The 23621-nt window shown below is 35.8% G+C and overlaps 2 protein-coding genes across 4 annotated transcripts; both read right to left on the minus strand.

Moving 5' to 3' along the window:
• Positions 1-3715: 3715 nt before the first annotated feature.
• LOC105032608 (26S proteasome non-ATPase regulatory subunit 14 homolog) lies at positions 3716-9714 on the minus strand. Of its 2 annotated transcripts, none has more exons than XM_010907091.3 (6): positions 9465-9695; positions 9105-9282; positions 6801-6882; positions 6241-6417; positions 4293-4460; positions 3716-4110 (listed from the first exon to the last, which is right to left on the minus strand). In XM_010907091.3, the coding sequence occupies exons 1-6, from the start codon at positions 9664-9666 to the stop codon at positions 3919-3921; spliced, it is 999 nt and encodes a 332-aa protein (XP_010905393.2). In that variant the 5' UTR covers positions 9667-9695; the 3' UTR covers positions 3716-3918. The 2 variants fall into 2 exon arrangements, with proteins under 2 accessions (XP_010905393.2, XP_010905394.3); XM_010907092.4 differs by having other exon boundaries at positions 3839-4151; positions 9465-9714.
• Positions 9715-10637: 923 nt separating this feature from the next.
• Positions 10638-14756, minus strand: LOC105032609 (uncharacterized). Of its 2 annotated transcripts, none has more exons than XM_010907093.3 (3): positions 14495-14756; positions 14266-14371; positions 10638-10897 (listed from the first exon to the last, which is right to left on the minus strand). In XM_010907093.3, the coding sequence occupies exons 1-3, from the start codon at positions 14604-14606 to the stop codon at positions 10819-10821; spliced, it is 297 nt and encodes a 98-aa protein (XP_010905395.1). In that variant the 5' UTR covers positions 14607-14756; the 3' UTR covers positions 10638-10818. The 2 variants fall into 2 exon arrangements, with proteins under 2 accessions (XP_010905395.1, XP_073113182.1); XM_073257081.1 differs by lacking the exon at positions 10638-10897 and adding an exon at positions 11705-11923.
• Between the last annotated feature and the right edge of the window lie 8865 nt (positions 14757-23621).

Here is a 23621-nt window from a genome sequence, read left to right on the forward strand (position 1 = left end):
TCGACCATCCAACTCCACGGGGTAAAGTATTCATTCGTTATAGCAGTCTCGTTCTCATGGTCATGTCGACCATTCAGATTATAAACGATTAGAATTCAAAAGAGTAAATAAATCCAATTTCTATTATCAACTCACCGAAGCTAAAAGAAAAGTAGCTGCCCATGACAAGGAGCAGCAAGCTATCGTCCATGCTGACGCGTCACGTTAGAGACTCAAACCAGATGAGTCCGATACACCGGAGAGAATGAATCCTTTGCGATGCAATGCTGCACCGCATCCTTCTGATGGTGGCCATACGGCACACTGTGGTGCAATCCATATCCCACCCAGAAACCTGCGTCTATATTGAGGAGGTCGAGGCGCACCATATTGGCATCGGGCCCACTTCTTCGTGAGCACGTGAAATCAGCATAGAGGCTGTTTGCTGTACGGGAACCGGCACCATTCAAAATTCCAAAAGAAGCTTCCGTCGCGCTCGATGAAATGGACCAGAAATTGCAACCAGGAAAAAAAGAAAAAAAAGAAAAAAGGGACCAGAAAGCGGCGAGGTTGGAGGGACGAAATTTCCCCGCAACTGCCGGCTTCGCAAGGTGGTCCCATCACCGAAAGAAGCTTCGGCTAGTCCATGGGGGACGCGAACCAAGTGGGAACGCGTAGCGCGGCTGGGTGCACCTAATCTAGAAGCCAGCATTCAAAAGATGGCAACGAGAGGCGCACATCCCCATCATTCAAGCTATCGATGACAGAAAATTAGATAGACGCACCATCTTCCGATGAGCCCTTACCCTGCGTCATTCTCTCTCGTAGTTCTAGAAACGGATCGAATAGCTTGTGGGGACAAAAACAAAGAAAAGAAAAGGGGTACGTGAAAATTCTATAAGAATATGAGAGATATCGAATCTACCATCTTCGAGAAGAAAGAACGCGTCTATGAAGACCTGGACTTCGAGCGTCTGCGTCCGTAAAATAATATAAGAAGCCGTTGCAGTTGCAAGCTCCCAGGCTACAACGGAGGCATGGAGTCGCGAAGAGCTTCCCTCTTCTTCCTGCTGCTCTTGGTTTGCGTCCAGGTTCACATCTCTAGGGGTGCAGAAGCCAGGCCACTTCCCTCTATCAAACAAGAAAGTAAGCGGTTCTTAGGGAATTATAAGATCGAATGCATGTGTGGTTGTATGCTATTTTGATCTGATTATCTGATTGGTTTTTGAATTAACTATGGGATGGATCAGGATATGTCGAAGTATTGGAGTCACTGGGTCTGAACTGCAGGTGCTGCGACGGAGCAGGAGGCGAGTGCAGGACCACCTGGGATTCCACTTGTGCTAAACTGGATTGCCTTCCCTGGAAATTCTTGTGATCATGGCATGACTTTTGAAGAGACTGTAATTAGAAGCACCAAATAATACTGCGAAACATACTTGTAGTGAAAAAAGTAAAATAAATAAGCATTGAATAGCATGTAGAACTTGAAGAAAACTTTATAAATGCGCACACAGGTTTGTGGAATCGATCTGTATCACGACTACTCATTTATCATTATGCAAATCATGAAAACTATAGACTTAAGGCTATGATTGAAGAAAACCCAGTAGTCCTACATGGTGTTTGAGTTATAGTTAAAATTTAGCAGATTACAATTTTTTAATGATTAGAAAACGGTCTATGAGCCTTTTATAACTCAAAAAATTTGTTGTCTCATTGCCTAGCACCAACTCATTTATGATTTGCTGGTTCATTTTGCTAGCCATATCGCTCCACATCCAACGAGCAACATTAGGCACGACCCCGGCCGAGGGAAGGTACCTGTTTTCCGGCTGACATAAATCTACGGATCCTTTTCTTTTTTCCATGGCATGAGATGATTCAGTGGCTGTCAAACCAGAGAAATGATGCCTAGTACAGGATTCTACGAAGGAAGCTGATACTATGCCAAACCCATTTGCAATGGCATCATTTTTTTCTTTTTCTCCTTTTTTTTTTTTTTTTTTTTTTTTTTGTGGTGGAGATTTGCATTGGCTTCATCAAATACAGCTAAGAGGAGCAACTCGGCCAGCAGCAAGAGTTCAAGAATATATGACTAATAAATATGTGACCAGCGGATTTTTCTTTCCCTTTTCTCCCCCTGAAAGTATGCCAAAGTGCAACTTTTATGATCCAGGTGAATTGGATCTCTGCATGGTCAACCAACAATACAGTCCCAGGAGGAAAAGTTCAAGGAAATGCTTCTTTTTTCTTTTCTTTTTCTTTTTCTTTTCTTTTTTTTTGTTGAGGGGCGGGGTGGGGGAGCGGGGGTTTGGAGGATATGCTCAATCAATAGACAGGTCAAGAAAATGCAATAGAACTACGCATAGTTTATGTTGAGAAGGGGTCTTATAGCATGGACGCAGAGGCCGTGACTCTTTCTCTCTCCTACCATGCGAATAAGGCAATCCGAAAACCCAGTAACGTAAAAGAGGGAGGGAAAAAGAGGATTTAGAGGGATTGGGAGTTGGACATGCATGGTTTCTCCTTCCCAACTCACATACGACATTCTTTTTGATCCCGTGAAGTCGAGGTGACAAGCCATGACACGCCACAGTTGACTGATATATTTCACCGAACACCTTCGGGGCAAATTGAACGGAACCAAATTAACACGACTCATCTAATGATGATGTCGTCAAGCAGGAGACGAGAATGGCGAATTTCTGCATATGATCATTCTTTTGTATTCTTTTTCATTCTCGGGTCTTTCATGTCCCCGGCGGTCCCTCAATGGTCGGCTACAGGACACCGGCACCACGTCAAAGGAAGCCGAGGTCGCACTCTGTTGCAGAGAAAATTACTGAAATAGACCACCGAGCGCTTGCCTCCTAGCCTCCTTATCTTTAAAAAGAAAAATAAAAACATTTAACATCACTGTCATTTTTTATCTTTATAAATAAAAAAAGTTGTCTTATTTCCTAATTTTTAAAATATAAATATATTTTATATAATTAATTATTTTAAAAATATAAATATAATGATGATTGCCAAAATGATAATAATGATGACATAGATAATGAAGACTTTGGTATAGATGGCATGTATTAGTTATAAAAATAATAATAATCATGATAATATAAGCAGTGGTAGAGATAATAATTGATAAATATTATAATAATGATAACAATAAAGATAATGATGGCTACAATGAAGATAGCATCAATTATGATTTTAAAAAATATATTTTTTTAAAAAATAATAAAAATAAAAATATTTTATTTTTAATTTTATAAATAAAAATAAAATTAATAGTACAATGATTTTTTTTTCAATTTCTTTAATATTATTTTACAAATAAAAATAAGAAATAAAAATAATACACCAACATTGGTGGGAGATATTAGTAGATACTCCACTATTTTAATATATTCATATACAGATTATAACTATTCATTAAATAGTGAGCTCCACTGCATAAACCACTATTACATGTTAAGATTGTACGATAAAATTTTGACATCTAGATCACGACAGTAACAAAAAGGCGAGAGGCATTAGACGAACCACAACCCCAGCGGCAAGACTCGCAGCACGAATTTGATTCTTTATCATTGCCATGGTCAACTTTTATATTTTTATGTTTGAGAAAAATCATGGCAAGTTAAATTACACTGGACCCCATATCAAGGCAACTCAATTCTCGGAAACTCTTCTTAAATTTGATACGATGATGGCAATCAGAACACAAGGATGAAATTTGAATGGAGAACTTCAATATAAGGGCTTACTCGCAAATATGGTCCCTCATGCTCCTGAAAGCTATCCCGTTAACAACAATATCATCGTCACTCAAAGCCAGTCCGCATGAGATTCATTTTGGAAAAAAGAAAAAGACGATCTAACTCGGTTCAACTAAGAAAGTTAAGCAAGCATGTCTTCTGCAATGTAGACCTGTTAGAACACAACTGTGTCTAGCATGGTCCCCAGAGTCTGAACTATGTTTGATGACATCAAGTTCGAGACATGCTCTTCCAAATGCTTCTTTGCATCTTGCCTTCCAACATTTGCAATCGCCAGCTTCTCTGGTGGCAGCTCATCTTCCTCCTGAACTGCTTTGTTATACTTGATGGCTAAATTCAGCATTTCCTGCTCATACACCCAACATCACGACAGGTCATTAGACGATGCTGCAGTTTGAATCACATATTCTCAATTAGCAAGCCAGAACTGAAGGATTTTGCAGCAACATTAGGTAATTCTCTATCATTGTATGACATCAGATAAAAAAATGGAGAACAACAACGAGCTGAATATCTAGGTAAGCATACCTGCACAGTCTGCTCGTTAGTTTTGGAATGGGTATCGAACTTCCGCAAAGTCAATCCATCAGTCCACTTCTTTTTGTGCAGGTTTAGTAACATCTTTTCTTCAAGCTCATTTTTTCGATAATTTATAGCTATTGAGTAGTAATGCCGATTCAAACCATGGATAAGTGCCTAGCAAATGAAAACCATTAAAACAGATTAATTAGAAAGAAGATAATCGAACAAATGTTACCTAGTTAACTCTTCAATGTGCAGCACCACAAAATGAGAGACATCAATAATCAATTGGACTGTCTCTGACAAAAAAGTAGAAGTTAACAAGATATCACGTAAGCACGAGAACCATGTATCTCAAGATTCACCTTTGGATCCTAGTTAATTATGCTCTCAAATTAATCAGCAACCTCTGATTAAGCTGGCTGAGGAAAACATTAATCCTTCGATAAAGAGATTTATTAATATAAAAGGAGTACAACATGATCAGTACAAATAATAAAGTAAATTAAAAAAACTCTCCATTCATTAGGGTCTCAAACTCAAAACACCTCTTGACAAGGTTCAAAGTTGAACCCACTAATGAATGGGCTCTTTTTAGAATTTACCAATATCTATTGAAACAAGTCTTCTCATATCATGCATGATCTTAGTGATTATATCACAAACATTAAATTACAAGTAATATGCTTCTTTGGTCCAAATATAATTTGGTAAATTTAAAAATACAGAGGAAAGTAAAGTGAAATTTTGGATCATGAAGTTTCTAAGACTGACCATTTTCAGTATTTAAGATCAATTATTCATATGAAAGGGGAGGATAAAGAAGATATTATCCATAAGATTAAAGTAAGTTAGATAACATAAAGAATCGCATGTGGAATATCACATGATGGTAGAATACCTACCAAGTTGAAAGAAAACCTTTATAACACAATCATACAACCAGATATGCTTTATGATACAGAATGTTGGAAAGTTAGGAAACATCATATGCACAAGACAAATATGACCAAAATAAGAATGTTGAGATGAATGGATGATAATACAAGAAAAGATAGAATGTGAAATGAAGTCATTTGTAAAAAGGTAGAGACCATCAACTGAGCATAAATTGAAAGAAGGATGTCTTAAATAGTTTGGACATATACAACGATGGCTGGGAAACACATTAGATGGAGTGAATTGGTACATGTAGAAGGAAAGAAGGGGTAGAAATAGATCGAAAATCACATAGGATGAAGTACTAACGAAGGATTTGATATGGCCACATCTTCTAAAAATTGTGGCCTCAAACAGAGCAGAATGGAGAAAGAAGGATTTATGTGACCGGTCTCAGCTAGTAAGGGATTAAGGCTTAGTTGAGTTGAGTACCTTACTTGGATCCAAATCTCATGGTAATCCAACAGCTGGTCAGAATTAGCAAGCCAATGGCTCATCAGAAACTACTGTAAGTCACCTTATTGAAGTTGAAGATGCATTCTAGCAGCAACGGCTCTTTTTCTTTGAACCTTATTTAGGTTTAATCAAAGGCTAACCTATAAGTTAATAAGGTTCTGAAATGAGAACCAAATCATTGATAGGTTCAATTCTGAATCTCATGAAAGGGTAAGTGCAGAACTCTGAATCCAATGCACAGGTTATGCCAAACCCTAGATCAAAATTCCTTCTATTATGTAAATTTCTTTTGTCTATGTAACACACATATATTATCTCATTATTTTTATTAATAAAAACCTTTTGTATAAGGGTCTTTGTTTCTCAGCCAGCATAACTGAAGGTTGCTAGTTCATTTAAAAGCATAATTAATCAAGATTCAAGTGCGGATCTTGAGAAACATAGTTCCCATATTTACCTGATTCCTTTGTTACTTGATCTCCTGTTTCTCCCAAACAAAATCAGATCTACAATTGATGTCCCTCACTTTATGGTGATCCATATTCAGCAAGCAAGTTACCTGAATGGATGGTTTGTTCAGATGCCCAACATTGGAAGTAGTCTGGCGAGGTTCTTGGCCTAGCATCATGGTCTGAGGATTGATCAAGCGGAACGCATCAATGACAACTTTCCCTTTAACGCTCTGGATTGGATCTATGACAACTGCTACTGCCCTTGGATTCAGGGCTTCAAAACTCTGTTCTAGGCAATGCAATTGAACAACCATGTCATAAAGCAATAAAGAAGTTTAATGACCAATGCATATAAGCAAACTCAGTAATAATGATAGAACTGACCACAAGCACATGAATTTCCAGTAAATTTCATAAAGACTAGAAGGGTCTGGAGTGATAGGAAAGGAGGCATAAGCGTTACAAGCCCTTGTGGAACAACAAAAGAGAATCGCTCTTCTTACAAAATTTGTGCAAAAGACAACTAAACATTTGGTACCCGTAGCCAAGAATGTGAAACCATTGCCATTGGATACCATTTTTATAAACTAGAAAAGGAACAGTCAGCTCCACACTTCTCTAAACTTTTTTCTTTTTTTAAAAAAAAATCATTTATTAAGTTACTTACCTGCTGTGTATTTATATCGACCCCAGAAAGCCAACAACCAAAGCCTGGATGAGAGTGGTACCAGCCTACCACCATTTCAGGCCTGAAATTAGAACCAAAGTTACTGAGCATCACCTCTGCAGGCCTTGCAAACAACCATTATATCTTATCAATCATACAGATTCATCAAGTAGAAAAGCTACCAGCGAGGTTGTCAAAAAACAAAAGCATAAATAAGATAAAAATATATAAATAACAACAGTTATGTGTGCGCATCTGTACTTAGGTGTGTGAGAGAGAGAGAGAGGAAGTAGCTCCATAGAATAATCTATGGTGGTCAATCAAACGAAATACACATTTGACCATCATTGATGCTACCCCAAAATCCTCAGCAGAGGGTACCACCTTCTTAGAACTGACCCTTGCACAAAGCAATTAAATTAGTAAATAGTATATTTGCAACTTTCATACTAACACAAATATTCCTTCCAAAATAAATCCATATTACCTAGTTTAATAGCTTGCAGGAACCCTTTAAAATGGTCGATGAACAATAACAGAGAACTCTAGCTGACAATAAGCAGTCATACATTGAATTTTTCCTAGCCAAATAACCTCTACAACCTGCTAGCAGCTTAAAAATCAGGCAAAATAGCAAAAAATGCCTTCATTCAGGGCTATGTTTGAGAGAACACCTTTTCCTGCAATCTACTGATAAGACTGCATATAGATACAATCTCATCTCAACAATACTTTGTTCACTAAAGGTACAACCTCTAGATCATGGCAAGACCAAATGAACAGAAGAGTGCTCAGATTCAAGAGATGAAGGTGAAAGAACTTATCATACCCAGCAAATGCACTGTAGCATGAAAAGCAGACAAACTATCTGAAATAGGCAAATCCAAGATAATTTTTACTGTACAGAAGCAAACAACTGGCGATGGTAGCAGAAATAAGGATTCACAACAAGGGGGGGAACAGTGCCTGCCTTATGGTGCAGTTACCAGTGTGGTAAATCTGTAAATTTGCCTATAATTCTCCTTTGTGTATGCAGTTATCAGATGAGGACCTTGCAAGCATTAGGTTTCCAGAACATTTTACCTCTTGGAATAACAAGGAAATTAACTGAAACTCTCATACATATTCCTACTACAGAGTTAGGACTATCACATCCCCTCCTAAGTATCCATGTTAATCTTATGATCCATAAAAGACTGTTAGAATTAGAAGTGCTATACTGTCACATCCCCTTGAAATAACAGAAACTTCTGATCACCTAATTCTACATCCCTAACCCCAAAGGCATCAGGTCTACCTCTTTTCAACATCTAATACTCAAGTTATTCTATATCCTAAATACAAGGGACACACTCCAACTAACAAAGTAATTGACATCCTTGTCCCTCTAAGTGCCATAAAGAAATCATATACATTCTCTTGCAAGTTTTATAAACAAGGAACATATAGAACAGTATATAACAGAAGAAAATGGAACCATGTTTGCAAACACCTTTTCACAGTAACAGTCCAATCATACTTCTTCTTTCTTCCACGAGCTAACCAAGCGGAAAGCCTTTCGACCTTACATGTTATAGAGGCAACCTCTCCAAAGGTCTGTTCTCCCCACCCCTATATCCCACTATAAAACATTAATCATAACAATGTTCTGCACGATAACCCATCTCGACCCCAAGATGAAAAGAAAAAAAATTAAAAACAGGTCAATATTTGCAACTTATTCTCATATAACATCAACGTCGTCCACATATTGAAATCCAGATCAAACCTCTAAAATATAAGAAACGTTTGCTAAGCATTGTAGCTTATATCTGCTAATTAAACTAAAGAGGCCATTAGAAACTGGATCATTTTATCTTTTCCACTAAATACTAATATCAAATGCTTAAAAAAGATCCCTTCACCAAACAAAAGTTTTCATAATCCATAGGATTGCCAAATCAACCACCTCGCTTACACCAAATCGTTTTTACGATATAGAAAACTGAGTATAATTATTTAGCAGTCATTGTTAGTTCCTATACAATAAAAAGATAAACTGCTGCTGCTCCACTAACTTCAACCCCTTCTGTACAGGTGCATTTATTACCATACATAAGTGCCGGAATTTGCTACAAGTCATTCAGACAATCAGAGTTCTTCAGGAAAAAAGAATTGAGCCCAGATAAAGAAGATTAATGCCTCTTATGCTGATAGCAAGGGAAAAAATGGTGGGATTCCAGCATTTATCAAAAAAAAAGAATAAGTTTATATAAAGAAATAAATACAGGAAGAAATTGGGAAAGGTGCAAGAGAGATGAGGACCTTCCGGTCTGCTTGAGCATATCGAGCATATTGGTCTGAAAGACATGATCGACAGCCTCGACGCTGACGCCGGTCCCGCTCTGCGGCATGGCGAACACGTCCACCACCCGCACCGTGTACTCGTCCACGAACTCCCCCAGCATCAACCCCATCACCTCCATCGGAACCCCAGCCCTCCCTATTTTTTGTTGTTTCAATCAATAATTCCAAGATGAAGATATATATATATATATATATATATATATAAGAAGAAACCCAAATTTTATTTAAAGAAAAGAAGAAAGAGAAAAAGAGAGCATAATGCGAGGAGGAAATCGTAGATCGGATGGACGGGAAACCGAATCAGGGTTGGTAATTTACCGTGCTTCAGCATTTTGAGGAGGGCGAGGGAGGAGATGTAGACCTGCTCCGACGAGTCGAGCAGCGGGGAGTCAGTGGGCGGGTGCCCCATCGCTCCCGCCCCCGAGAAGATGCGATGCAGCCGCTCCATCTCAACCTCGGGCGTTCTATGCTGCTTCGCTGGAATGGAGATTGGAGACCCAACCCCGTTCCGAAAGATCATTTATAAGAGTTACCGGGGAAGAGTTAGCGGGCCAGGCGTCTGGGCCAACTCCAGCCCGGTAATCGCACCCTGGAAAGTGGGCCGCCGCCCTCCCCAATCCTATTAGCCCATTACCAGGGTGAACATTATTGGGCGAGTTCAGCACCACGGTGAGCTCCCTTGCACATCAGAGACCATCTACCCTAAGCACTAAAATAATTAACACCGTATCCTTTGATATATGTGCTAGAAAGAGGTTGTTCCACTAGTCCAATATGGTGTGGCACATGAACAAAAATCATACTCAAAGCAAGTGGCACCTACAAACTTATCAAAAATAATCCTGTTTTGTTAAAGTAATGTCCAACCCACAAGTGTGAAACCTACTTGCTTATCCAAAAGCACATGAAAGCTATCTAATTTCTCTCTTTTGAGGTGTTGTGTGTCTTCTAGACTATATATACCGCATCTCCCTTCAACCGCCCACCCCACCCCACTGGGAAGAAGAAGAGGGGGGAAGAAACCAACACCTCTAACCTCCTAAATGCTATTAAGACGTGACCAAGAAAAAAAAAAACCAAGTCTTTGGTACAAACAGTGAAAAATTTATCAAACTGGGAAGCTCTGTCTATTTTTACAGGAATCTTGCTTGTTTAATTTGTCCATGCTGGACATACATGGTGCACATCCAAAATCAAAAAAGGCTCACATTTGAGATCTTTTCCTTAAATTGGTAAACTAAATTACTTGTGACACATCCTTGCAGCATGGAACAAAGAAATGAGATGCATTCTTTGTGGCATGAAGAAATTGTTATCCTACAGCCTCAAAACAAAGTCTAATTTGATCTCAAGAGTAGATGTAGCTTGTTCCAAAGTAACATTATCTGAAAGACCATGCACCCTCTTGCAATGTCACAGAATTATAATATCATCCATGTCATCATCAAACAACAACGAAAAGAAGAACCAAGGAAAAGCAGCAGCAGTAGCTTATATAAATGTTTTCTTTTTGCCAATTTTAACACAATTGAAAATCCAACAATGTCGAATCACAAGAATCTGTAACTTTCTTGCCAGAAGACCACCAAAACAATCCACTCCAGAATCCTACACATGTAAACAGTGTCAAACGACAAAGAAGACGTCCCACAGTCACAGGGACAAGGAACCCTCAAGTGTGGAGATAATTAGCCGCCATCATCAACTCCAAAGTAATTTCAGGTTCAATATGAAACTCTGTCTCCTTTCCACTGCCATGAATGAGTCAGCATACAAATTAGCTCAAGAAAAGAAAGAGAAAAGCAGAGAAGGCTTTCAAATCATTCTACAAATTATACAATCACATTACAGGTCGACTCTAGAGCTCAATTTAAGACTTAAGAGTAATGCATTGTAAGAATAAAGATGAAGTATATTTCACTAGTTTATGGTAACCACTATCGTTTAAAATGCATACATTATTAGACCTGGGTTCAACTCAACCCTCAACAAAAACATCAATGATAGCCAACGATACTGGTATTGCATTTCTAAATTCACAAGCTACCATTTAAAAGCTATTCTCGAAAACCAACATATCCACTGCTAACGTAGAAGATGATATCTGGGATAAGCACATAGATCTAGCCGATAAATCCAACTTAGTCAGAACATGAGGTCCAAAATCCCTTGCTATAGTTCTCTTTGACCTTTTCTCTTCTAAATCCGTTCGATATTTCCTATCTTTTACCAGATCTTCATCCATATAACAGCAAATTCAAGAGATAATAAAACAGGTGCACAAGCCAATTTCAATTAAATTTCCCAGGGAGATTTTTTTAAAGAAAAAAACCATGGAAAAAAGCTGTATAAGTAGTTTGTTGAAAGCCTGAAAATGCAAACTACAGAAAGGTTATATGCACCCTATACATAAACTTCCTGTGACCATAGTGCCAGCTATAATTTCATGCTTTATTGCAATAACAATGAACTTAAATTTTTTTTATTTTTCTTCTTGTAAAGCCCTTTCAAGGCCAAATATTACATAAGATGACTTGTTATTCCTTCAAGCAGTTAGAAGTACAAATACTACAGCAAGCAGATGAAAAATTAAAAGTGGTCAACTTTAAGAGCAGTGATCAATATAATTGCACACGTAGGTGAATGTGCCTCCATTGGCTCAAAGACATGCTCGGTTCTTTGGTCCACATGAATCTTCTATGGGATCCACAGCATAGATGCAGCCATGTGCTGTGGGCAATAGGAATATAGGTGGTTGACAACCATGTAAAGCAGTCCTTACAAAAGAAGGTAGGGTTAAGGTAGAATATTAAAACAAAAACATGAGGAAATCTTGCTTGGGAGAGTTGCTAGCCACACAAATACAATAAACATATCCTACTACACATTTAAATCTACTAAAATAAAGTGCACCAGTCCAGACACTTTCTCAAGAAGCGAAAATTTTCCATTTGGATTGCAAAAATAATGAACCTCACCAGTCTTTCCATGCCTCCAAGTTTTAGCATGTAGAAAGACATATCATAACAACATAATAGGAGATAAAATTATCTTGCTACGGAAAAATAAACTCCTATTTATGCACATGGTATGCACAAATAAGAACATGCATGAATGAAAGGCCACCTAATTGCTGAATACAAAAGTAACATTAATTCATCTAGCAACATTTCGTAATTATCTTGTTAGGTGAAAACATACACCATGAATTAGTTGCTCCTTGATGTGGAAAACACTCATGCACTCACATACCAATTATTTGACAGTTTTACAACTTTTCTCAATACACCTTATCTTCATTAAAAATTTAATGGAATTTTTTATACTTTTAAAAGTTATAGATAGCTTCTCTCATTAAATATCACCAATTCACATTTAACTTCTGCATATTCAGGGCCTGTTAATACTAGCATTACAATATTGGATTGTATCCACTACTGTATATTTATGAATCGATAAGATTAAATTAAGATGTAGTCATCAGAAAAACAGTAAAACGAAAAAAATAGGGTGCATAATTTTGACATTTACCCCTCAATGAACTGTATCAAGGTAATCCATTACGCCTAAAGTCAAGAAGAAACTAAAGAGATGCTAGTAGGCTTTTGAGACATAAAATATGTAGCACTTGAACACAAATACATAGCCCAGCATATTAGATACATGACAACCCAATGTTCAAATATTCTCTCATTTTTCATGCAATACAAATGAGCCAATGTTTCAGGACAGAATGCCATCCTAGACTGACCAACCACAACAAGGCAGCTGGCCAAGATTCTGTCAGACTGTCACCAACCAATTCCAAATAGTATTTGGATACATCAGGATATCATCCAAATCACCCGCACCCCAGGTCAAGGATGTAATAACCAAGAAGTTGTTTCCTTGTCCTTCTTAGAGTTCAATGACTTTACAAACTGAATAAGCCTGTTCTTCATGCTGTCAAGCATGAGAATTTCTTTACTAGCTCTGCGCCAACAAAATTAAAGGGCAATTGGGAAGCATCTATCCTAAACCTTGTTAAATGAATTCACATGCTTATTCACAAACAAATGTTCATTAATCAGGACAATTTTAAACTCAATAGAATTGTCCCACTTTGATTTGCAATTTTCATGGATATAGTTCATAAAACTTGGACAGCTTAGTGTATTTTCCACACAAGTTCTTAGTTGGATGGACTGCTGAACTTCAAATGACAGAACATAAGCAATCTATTGGAACTGATTTACATACAAAGCTTTTAGGTTTTTACCGGAAAAGTGATTCTCTAGCATAGCATGAAGATGCAACATATCCTCCAAAGCATGTCTTATCATGGGTATTCAATTACTAGTTTTTGGACATGTGTGTATATGCTTGTGTCTGTCACTCTTTTCCATTTGGAGGTGGATAGAAAAAGAAGGCTAGTCCAATATCAAGTTGAATATATAGAAATTCCAACAAGGTCATTCATATATGTTGTGACAGAATACAAGGGCCATCACAAAGCATTCCTGATGCTATCCAACGGACAGGAGAAAAGTTAATGCTGCAGGAGACTACGTATTATATAGCTAGTACATATTATTTTAACAAAGTGCGAAACATTAATTATTTTTCCCATCTGACAACAATGAGATGATTCCAACGATTAGATAACATACAGATCATTGACTCGAAAACCCTAGAATGCTCAATTTGTAGGAAGACTTTTGCTTTGTCGGAACCTTCTTACCAGCTTTATTCTACGTGGAGAAAAGCTCGAAGAAAGCTATCAATTCAGTATTTTTTCTGTTCGTACTGCCCACATCCGACGCAGGTAATTGTGCGCTTATCCTCGAAAGATGGCTGGCTAATCGTCTAAGAGACTCAAACATGCAAGAACATTAATCTTTAAAGTTCTCAAGCAGTTTTTTGTGACAATAAAATTTCAACCGTCCGGACAAACTATCCCCCAGGAATTCAAAACCGCTTCGTCCCCTGATTAGACAAATTGAAATCACAAAGGACCGACGAATGCATAAACATATATTTCTGTTCATGGAGGATTGGCGTTTCTCCGCCGCAAATTTTACCCTAGCGAGAGAAATAAGCAGACAGCTAATAAGGAATGATAGGGATTGGGGATGGGAACCTGGTGTATTGAAGGGACCAGTAGAAATATTGGCAGATTTTCTCGAGGATGGGGGTGCTAATCTCCGGAAACGTCACCTCCCCAAGCTGCGTCTCCGCGAAGCCACCTGCCACATTAGAATTGCAAGTCTTGGTAAGAAAACCCTACTAGAGTTGCAAGTCTTGGTAAGAAAACCCTATCGTACGAGAACAAAATAACAAGGGGAAGAGATGAAAGGGAGAAAATGGACCGGGGGAGGTAAGCATGTTGCGGATGGTGTGGGAGACCATGGCCGCCTTCTTGTCGATCACGAACTCGAACCCCTCCGCGCTTATCAGCTTCACCGTCTCCTCCTTCTTCATCCTTTCCCCTTCCTCCCCCTCTCCCTCGATCACCACCGAAAATTTTGTTTCGGACCGCTACAAAATACCGGCAACGTCTCATGGGTTGGTAACTTCCGGTCGCACAAGGACCTAGCGATTACACCATTGCTGGATCCACCAGTTGTGTCTGTGAGTGAAAACGATTTTTTTTTACAAAAAAAGAAAAAGTTGGGCCGTTGATCGGGTCGGGCAAATTTGTTGGATCGCGATGTAGAAAATCCGACGCATCGTCTCATCCGATTGATTATAATCATTATTTTTTAATATATATTTAATATTTATAAATTAATTTTTTATTTAAAAATATTTTATAAAAAAATATTTTTATTTTAAAAAAAATTATAATAACCTGTAATGTAATATATTCCAGAGTGCCAAAATATGATCTCAGGTATCATTAAAAAAATTTTATTCAATTATTTTTCAATACGTATTTAATATATATAAATTAATTTTTTTGTTTAAAAATTTTGAATGATGAAAATATTTTTATTCTTTAAAAAATTTATAATATTCTATGTATATTATGGGCACAGGATGTTATAATATGAATTAAAATATCATAATTTTTTTAAAAAATAATAATATTTTTATCGTATAAATTTTTAAATGAAAAAAATTGGTCTATATATATTAAATATAAATTAAAAAATAGTAATTACGTAAATCAATCCGGTAAGATGATCTATTTTACGTCAAATTTTTTATACCGTCCACGGTGCATAAAAACTTTTGTCTGAAATCATAGCCTGAACTTGGGCAAGCCAATCATTGGACTCTATTTTTAATCCAAGAATTTGGATATAAAACACCTCTCAAGTTGCCAAGCAGAGGGGGCGTCGATCTGACTATCAGAGATTTAAGTCTCTCTCTGTGTCATGTGCATGCCCATTTCACATCATTAAAAAACTCTTAGATCTATCAAGTTTATGAGAAAAGTGACGTAAACTTTAAGGTTACATTTGGTTACACTTTTTGATTTTTAATTTTTAATTTTTAAAAAATATTTTTTTTATTTTTTTATTATTAATTAAAAATAAAAAATAAAAAATATGTTTGGTAACTATATTGCTATAAAGTAAAAAGCAATATTTAGAGACGGCAGGTGAACAGCTCGATGAGGAAGAAAGATTCAAAAAAAAAAGGAGAAGGGGATGGAGAGGTGACGAGCTCGATGAGAAAGAAGGATTTGGGCTCTTTATTTTTTGGTTTAGCGTTTTAGATATATGGAAGCAAAAAAAGTAGAAAAATAAATTTTAGAAAGTAAAAAATTTTTACTTTGCATATAAAGTAATTATTTTAATTTTTTTTTATTTTTATTTTTTACTTTTTAAGATGTTATCAAACCTTGCTTTTTGATTTTATTTTTTAAAAATTAAAAAATAAAAAATATTTTTTTAATAGCTAACCAAATGCATCCTAAATTATAACTAGCACGTAACCCACACTTTACCACAAAATTTAATTTTAAGTAAAATAAAAATTTAAAATATTTTATTATTTTATAATTTTTTATATAATATAATATATAGTATTTTCATTAATTGATAAACCAATGTTCATGTTAATTTTTAGCTACAATAACCTCTTCATTTAAATTGAAAATATAAATATCAAAAAAATTTATTAGAATCATCCTATATATTAAAGAATCATGTTAAAATATAACAAATCGATCTGAAAATATAATAAGCCAATTTCGCATCTCATATTATAATGAGTTTAAGAATGGTAGTTAGATTTTTTCGAATATTCAATCCATCTCGAACTCTAATAGAACTCATTTAGCAATACTCAAATAGAAAAAAAATGACTTAAGAGACAGAATATAGCTGACAGATACTTGTAGATTGCATTCCGGGTTTAGATTGTAATAAATTTTTTTTAGCCTATCTATTCTATTTTTTTAACCAAACAATCATTTATGAAGCTAAATTAGACCTTTTCTTCTCAAAATTAATAAGTTTTCTAAAAATCTAATCCTCCTTCAAAGTTTCAAAAGATGGAATAGTTTTACCCTCCATTTATTTCTCCAACTTATTTTACTTAATTTTGCTAATTTTACTTCCTTGTTTTGAAATCTAAGTACCAAACGAGACCTTAAGTATTCATTGAGATGAAATATTACAGCTATTCATTTTTTTTTAAATATTTACTAACAAATAACCCGTGCTATGCAACAGAATTCAATTAATTCATAAAAAAAAATAGGAAGAATATAGTAATAAGCAAAAGCTAGAGTTGTATTGAACATTAGATGCTATATTAAGACCTACATAGTATTTAAATAAAAATTACTACTATATTTATTCTCTATTTATTGAATACTTGATTTATATAATCAAAAAATAATTAAAAAATTACATCACTCTCTCTGTTTCAAGGAGCACCGGCAGTATGCCAATTTGGATCATAGCAATCATCAAATATAAAGGAATTAAAAGGTATAAAATTTTTATAAAATAAAAAGATTTTAGATGAAGTAGGATTTTTTTTTGCCATTAGCAGTAGAAGAATTAGGGACTAAAGTAAATTTGTATTAGAAGAAACAGGTTCCACCTAAAACTTCTAATCCAAACAACCAAATCCTAGGGGTGAGATTTCTTCTCAAAAATAAATTTCAGCAAGTGATCCCTCCATTTTTCTCCCTCAAAAATAAATTATTGCATATAGAAGAAATCCAAGCTAAAGCACCCAAAATAAACAAAATTTAATCTTTACAACCTAAACATATAACGTGTCATATAGTAATCCCTGATTTGGTGAAAACCAAATCATAATTCAAACCTTCCTAAATTGATTGTCAGATATAATAATCCTTAATTCCGTGAAAATCAAATCATAATTCAAACCTTCCTAAATTGATTCATTGTATATTCTTTTTTTGTTTCTTTCTGTACTTTATTTATACGATGTAAACCATATACAGAAAATTCAATTCAAATCAATATATTGAATTCCATTTTTCTCATAATTTTGATATGGTATTAGAGTCATTCATTCCATATTCCATCTAATCCCAGTCGTGAGATTCATCCCTCCTCTTCTCTTTTTTTCCCAGCCATGGGATTATTCTTCTTCTTGATTGCGATACTCATCACGTGATCCTCATCTACGCGACCTTTCCAGCACACCACTGCTCCTATTCGGTGCTTCTCCCTCTGTTTCACATTACCCTTGCTTCGATCCGAAGTCTTCGATCCCCTGTCGCAGTAGTTTCCCACCTCGTTGGAGTCGACTCTCTCCGAGGGTGGCCCTGAAGCAACTCGACCGCATTCTCTCATTGCCCCAGCTTCGATCTTGCACCATCACCGTCGTTTTGCCATCTTATGCCATCTTCTTGTGCCATCCGGATCTTGAAGATATCCAGCGTCAATTCTGGGATCACAGATATAGATTGCAGATGACGCTGCTAGTGGTGATAGGCTCTGGAGCATCTTCTTCTCCTTGTCCTCTGCTGCTAAATCCCTCTTCCTATCCCTTAAGAGGTTCTTCAAGGCACCTTGGGAGATCACTGCCCCTTGCACCAACATCAGGTATCGGATCGCCCTCCCCATAGCCATCGAGTACCACTGCTTCCCTTTGCTGTTAGCCTTGACTGCTTCTCCATGGCTAGTGAAGATTTGAGAGAATCCTCTCAACCTATGAAAGTCATTCTTGATGGGACCAATTATTTCTTTTGGTCTCAACAAATGATTAGTTTTTTAAAAAGAAAGAAACTGTGGAGATATGTGACAAATGACATATCTCTCCCAACAAAGAAGGACAATAAAATTGATGAAGCCTTTGCTGCTCGACTTGATGACTAAGATAGTAACAATCACAAAATTATCACATGGATCTCAAATACATCGAGTATCAATATTGCCATGAAATTTGGCAAATATGAAACAACAAAAGAAGTTTGGGATCATCTTCATAAAAGGTATATTGCTCCAGACCCAACTCATAAATATAAGTTAAAACAAGAGTTACTTTCCATTCGACAAACTACAGATCAATCGGTAGCAGATTTTTACTTTCGTATGTTCGTGCTATGGCAACAATTGGATCAGATGAGTTCAAAACTCAAAAACAAGGAAGATATGTTGTAGTATAAAAAACATCGAGACACTGATAGACTTCTCAAACTCTTGATGGTGCTTTCTCCTGAATTTGAGTCTATCTGTGCCTCAATTCTTCACAAAGATTCTCTGCCATATCTCTCTAGTGCATTGAATAAACTTTTTTTTGAAGAAACACGCAAGGATTTCCTGACAATAAATCAACATCATCAAGAAACGGCATCGTTTGCTAAGAATAAAGGCATTACCCCTTCATCAAAAGGCACTAGCTCCTTTCCTCATCAATCAAATGGCAAAATAGACTGGAGCAAAGTTTAATGCCACTTTTACCATGAGTTTGGACATACTGTAACCAAATGTCCCAAGAAAAATAGAGGACTTGCACCATCACAGTCAACTACTGCTGTAACTACTACAACTGACTTGGTGAACAACGAGTCCGATCATAAGGGATCTACTCCTACATTCACAGCTGTCAAAGTGGAGGACATTCTTATTAAAGCCCTTGCTCGTCAGGGTAATATTACCTCTTCCTCTGCTTCTGCCTTATCCACCACCTCAGATAACTCTTCTACTTGGAGTCTTGATAGTGGTGCTTCTAATCACATGACCTTTGATGCCTCTTGTCTTTTCACTAAAACACCCATTTCTCATTTAACCAAAATACTTACTGCTTGTGGAAATACTCTTACTCCTAGTCATATAGGACATGCCAACATACCTTCACGCTTATCTATACCCAATGTTTCCTATGTTCCTAACCTATCTGTGAACTTATTATCTGTCGGTCAACTTGTTGAAAATAGTCTTGAATGCATTTTCTCTAACTATGGTTGTCAAGTATGGGAGCAACAGTTGAAGAAGGTCATGGGGATTGTCCGTAAAGTGAATCGCCTCTTTGAGATTATTTGGCTATATACTCCTCAATTTTCAATGATCACTTCATCAGTAACAACTTCTCATCTTTGGCATCTTAGATTTGGTAATGTCTCAGTTTCTTATTTGAATAAACTCATTTCAAATAGATTGTTAGCCCATGTTGCAACAAAAATATTGATTTTATCCATTGCAAACTTGAAAAATTATCTGCATTACCTTTTAATAATAGTATTCATAGTTCTTCTGCTCTTTTTGATCTCATACACTCAAATATTTGGGGACCATCTCGTGATTCCACTATGGAAGAATCTAGATATTATGTTGTTTTCATTGATGATTTTGCTCGCTATATATAGATCTACTTGCTTAAATCTCGTTCAGAAGTAATTCTCAAATATAAATATTTTGCAAAGATAGTCTATACCCAATTTTCAAAAAAGATCAAAGTCTTTCACTTAGATTCTGGGGAAGAATACATGTCAAATGAGTTTTATAACTTTCTATCTTCGAAGGGGACAATCTCTCAATTGTCTTACCCTCGCACTCTCCAACAGAATGGTCTAGCAGAAAAAAAACATAGACACATTCTTGAAATCACTCGCACCCTTCTTTTATCCTCTGGACTTCTTAAATGCATTTGGGGAGAAGCTATTCTAACCACTATTTATCTTATCAATCAACTCCCTAGTACTAGCATAGGAATGATCTCTCCTTTCTTTAAGTTATTTAGCAAACATCCAATATACAATCATCTTAAATCCTTTGGGTGCGCTTGTTTTGTTCTACTTTCTCCAAATAAAAAAGACAAACTTTCTGTTCGCTCCAACTTATGTGTCTTCTTAGGTTATGGAATAGAACAAAAAGGTTATCGATGTTTCAATCCCAAAGCCAATCGCTTGCTCATCTCATGAAATGTAATATTTTGGGAACACATTTCTTTCACAAAACTCTTTGATTTCAACTCTCAACAACCATCTCAGCATACAATACTTAAAGTAGATAACAGTATCTTTGTAGATGATGATCCACTACAGGCTAATCCTACTGAGCCCCTCACGACTGTTGCATTAGTACCTCCAGCTTCAACAATTGAACAACGATATCCTCAACAACAACGTACATCTAATGTACATTTCACTGGGTATGAAACCTCTTTTATTTCCACTTTACTTTCTTATCATGAGCCTAAATCCTACCTAAAAGCATCCACTAATCCTTTTTGGCAGAAAGCAATTAAGGAAGAGTTGAATGCCCTTGCTCAAAATCATACATGAGATTTTACAAAATTACCTCCATATAAGACAGCTATTGGATGAAAGTGGATCTTTAAGATCAAAACTCGTTCAAATAGATCTATAGAGCGCTACAAAGCTTGTCTAGTAGTGAAAGGCTACAATCAGGAACATGACATTGACTATGAAGAAATTTTTGCTCTAGTTGCTCGGCTGACTTCTGTTCGAGCCCTCCTTACAATAGCTTCTATACGACAATGGAAGCTTCATCAAATGGATATTAAAAATATATTTCTTTATGGCCATCTTGAGGAAGAGGTATATATGACCCCATCATCTGGAGTATCTCACCAACCTAATGAAGTATGTCATCTTCATCGAGCACTATATGGGCTTAAACAGGCACCAAGAGCATGGTTCTCTAAGTTCAACTCTACCATTTCATCTTTTGGCTTTGTTCAAAGCTCATATGATCCTGTATTGTTTATTCGAAAAACTAAAAGCATCATCTTATTACTTCTTTATGTTGATGACATGATCATAATAGGAGATGACTCTGAGGGTATCTTGAAACTAAAGGTTCACTGCATAGCAAATTTCAGATAAAAGATCTGAGCTCTCTTGGCTATTTTTTAGGCCTTGAAGTCACTACTCAATCCTCTGACCTAATTCTTTCTCAAATTAAATATGCTTCTGATCTCATAACTCATGCAGGGTTAACTGATGATAAAACTGCTGCAACACCCTTAGAGGTCAATATCAAACTTGGTACAAATGATGGAAAACCTCTTAACAATTCCACACTCTATAGAGAACTTGTTGGTGGGTTAGTATATCTAACCATAACTCGACCTGTTATAGCTCATGCAGTTTATACTATTAGCCAATTCATGGCCAAACCTCACACTAGTCACTATGTAGCAGTTCTTTGTATCATTCATTACTTAAAAGATCATCTTTTTCAGGATATTCTTTTACCACACACCTCTGATTTTCAATTGCGTGCTTATAATGATGCAGACTAGGCCAGCGACATTAATGATCAATGATCTACAACTGACTTTTGCATCCTTCTTGGTGATTCCTTAATCTCATGGAGAAGTAAAAAAGCAAGCAATCGTCTCTCACTCAAGCACCAAAGTAGAATATCGAGCTCTTGCTGATACTGTCTTTGAACTCATCTGGCTTCATTGGCTGGTCTCCGAAATTAGGGTTCCTCAAGATAGCTCAACTCCATTATTTTATGATAACAAGAATGCTATTCAAATTGCACATAATGAAATTTTTTATGAACACACAAAGTACATTGATATTGATTGCCACTTTACTCGTCAGCATGTTCGTCAAAGAACTGTCACACTCCGCCATATCTTTTCTCAGATCAACTTGTTGATCTATTCACGAAGCAACATCCTGGCTCTCAACTTTCTACCTTCTGTTTTAAACTCAATATGGTTTCCTACCAAAATCCATCTTGAGTTTGTAGGGAGGGTGTCAGATATAGTAATCTCTGATTTGGTAAAAATCAAATCACAATTCAAACCTTCCTGAATTGATTGTCAGATATAGTAATTTCTGATTTGATAAAAATCAAATCATAATTTAAACCTTCCTAAATTGGTTCGTTGCATATTCTTTTTTTGTTTCTTCCTCTAATCTATTTATACGATGTAAACCATGTACAGAGAATTCAATTTCTCTTTTTTTCATAATTTTGATATAACATAGATCACAAAATCTCACCATCACTAATGCCAAACAATCATCCAAAATAAAGCAAACAAAACATATCAGTCATTTGTGACAGCCTGATCAAAGAACATACTTAACATACAAACAATAACTATACCTGCTCAACCAAAAATATTTTTTATAAGTTAATCAAAAATATTTACCATCAAAAAAAGAAAGAAAGAAATATGAACAAAACTCTCTCAATAGAAATAATAGATAAACCAACATCAAGAAAACATACCTAGTGATATTAAAAGATGAAAGAAGACTCATCATTTCTTGAGATTTCTCTTATAGAAAAAACATGTGCAAATGGATAGTTGACACCACCAAAATCTTCTTCCAAAAACTATAAGTAAAAAAATAAAGATAAATTAATTTGGAGGCCACCTTTTTACCATATTATTTTGAAATAACCTCACAATAAAACACTCAATCAGGATTTAATAATATTTAAAAAAATAAAATGAACAATCATATATCGAGATAGCTTATCCTTAAAATAGGAAAAAATAAAAAAGTGTATATGGCTTCTTTGCTGTAAAACGTGCAAAATCCTTGAAGAGGACTTTGGATCATGATTGCTATTCATATCATTAATTGATAACAAAGTACTTAGTCATGCATGAATTTCTTAGTCTATAATAATTCTAATAGTCAACTTAAAGAAGATATACTATAAAATATCTAAAGCAAAACTAAAAGTTATTCTAGTTACTCCTTGTGAAATATGATCAAATAAAGTATCCTGGGTATATCTAATTTTTTCAAAGCTTATCTTTCTCTTTTTAGTATTTTCACTCTCTAAAATCCTCTATAAATTTGAATTAGTAACATGCATTATGATTATGAGAAAATATCTAAAATAGTCAATAGTAAATATAATCTGAATGGCAAAACTTGAAATTTAAATAAATATAGTTTTGCATAGTTGTTCCTCTGAATGCCAATATTTAGATTCATACAACTCTATAGCTTTCTAGACTCAAAATTTAACTATTCTTTCAAATTAAACCTAATTTAAATGACAAAACTTTAAATTTAAATGGATGTTGTTTATTATGATGGCTACCCTAAGCAACCTA

The sequence above is a fragment of the Elaeis guineensis genome, chromosome 5 (genome assembly GCF_000442705.2).
Source record: "Elaeis guineensis isolate ETL-2024a chromosome 5, EG11, whole genome shotgun sequence".
Taxonomy (NCBI): domain Eukaryota; kingdom Viridiplantae; phylum Streptophyta; class Magnoliopsida; order Arecales; family Arecaceae; genus Elaeis; species Elaeis guineensis.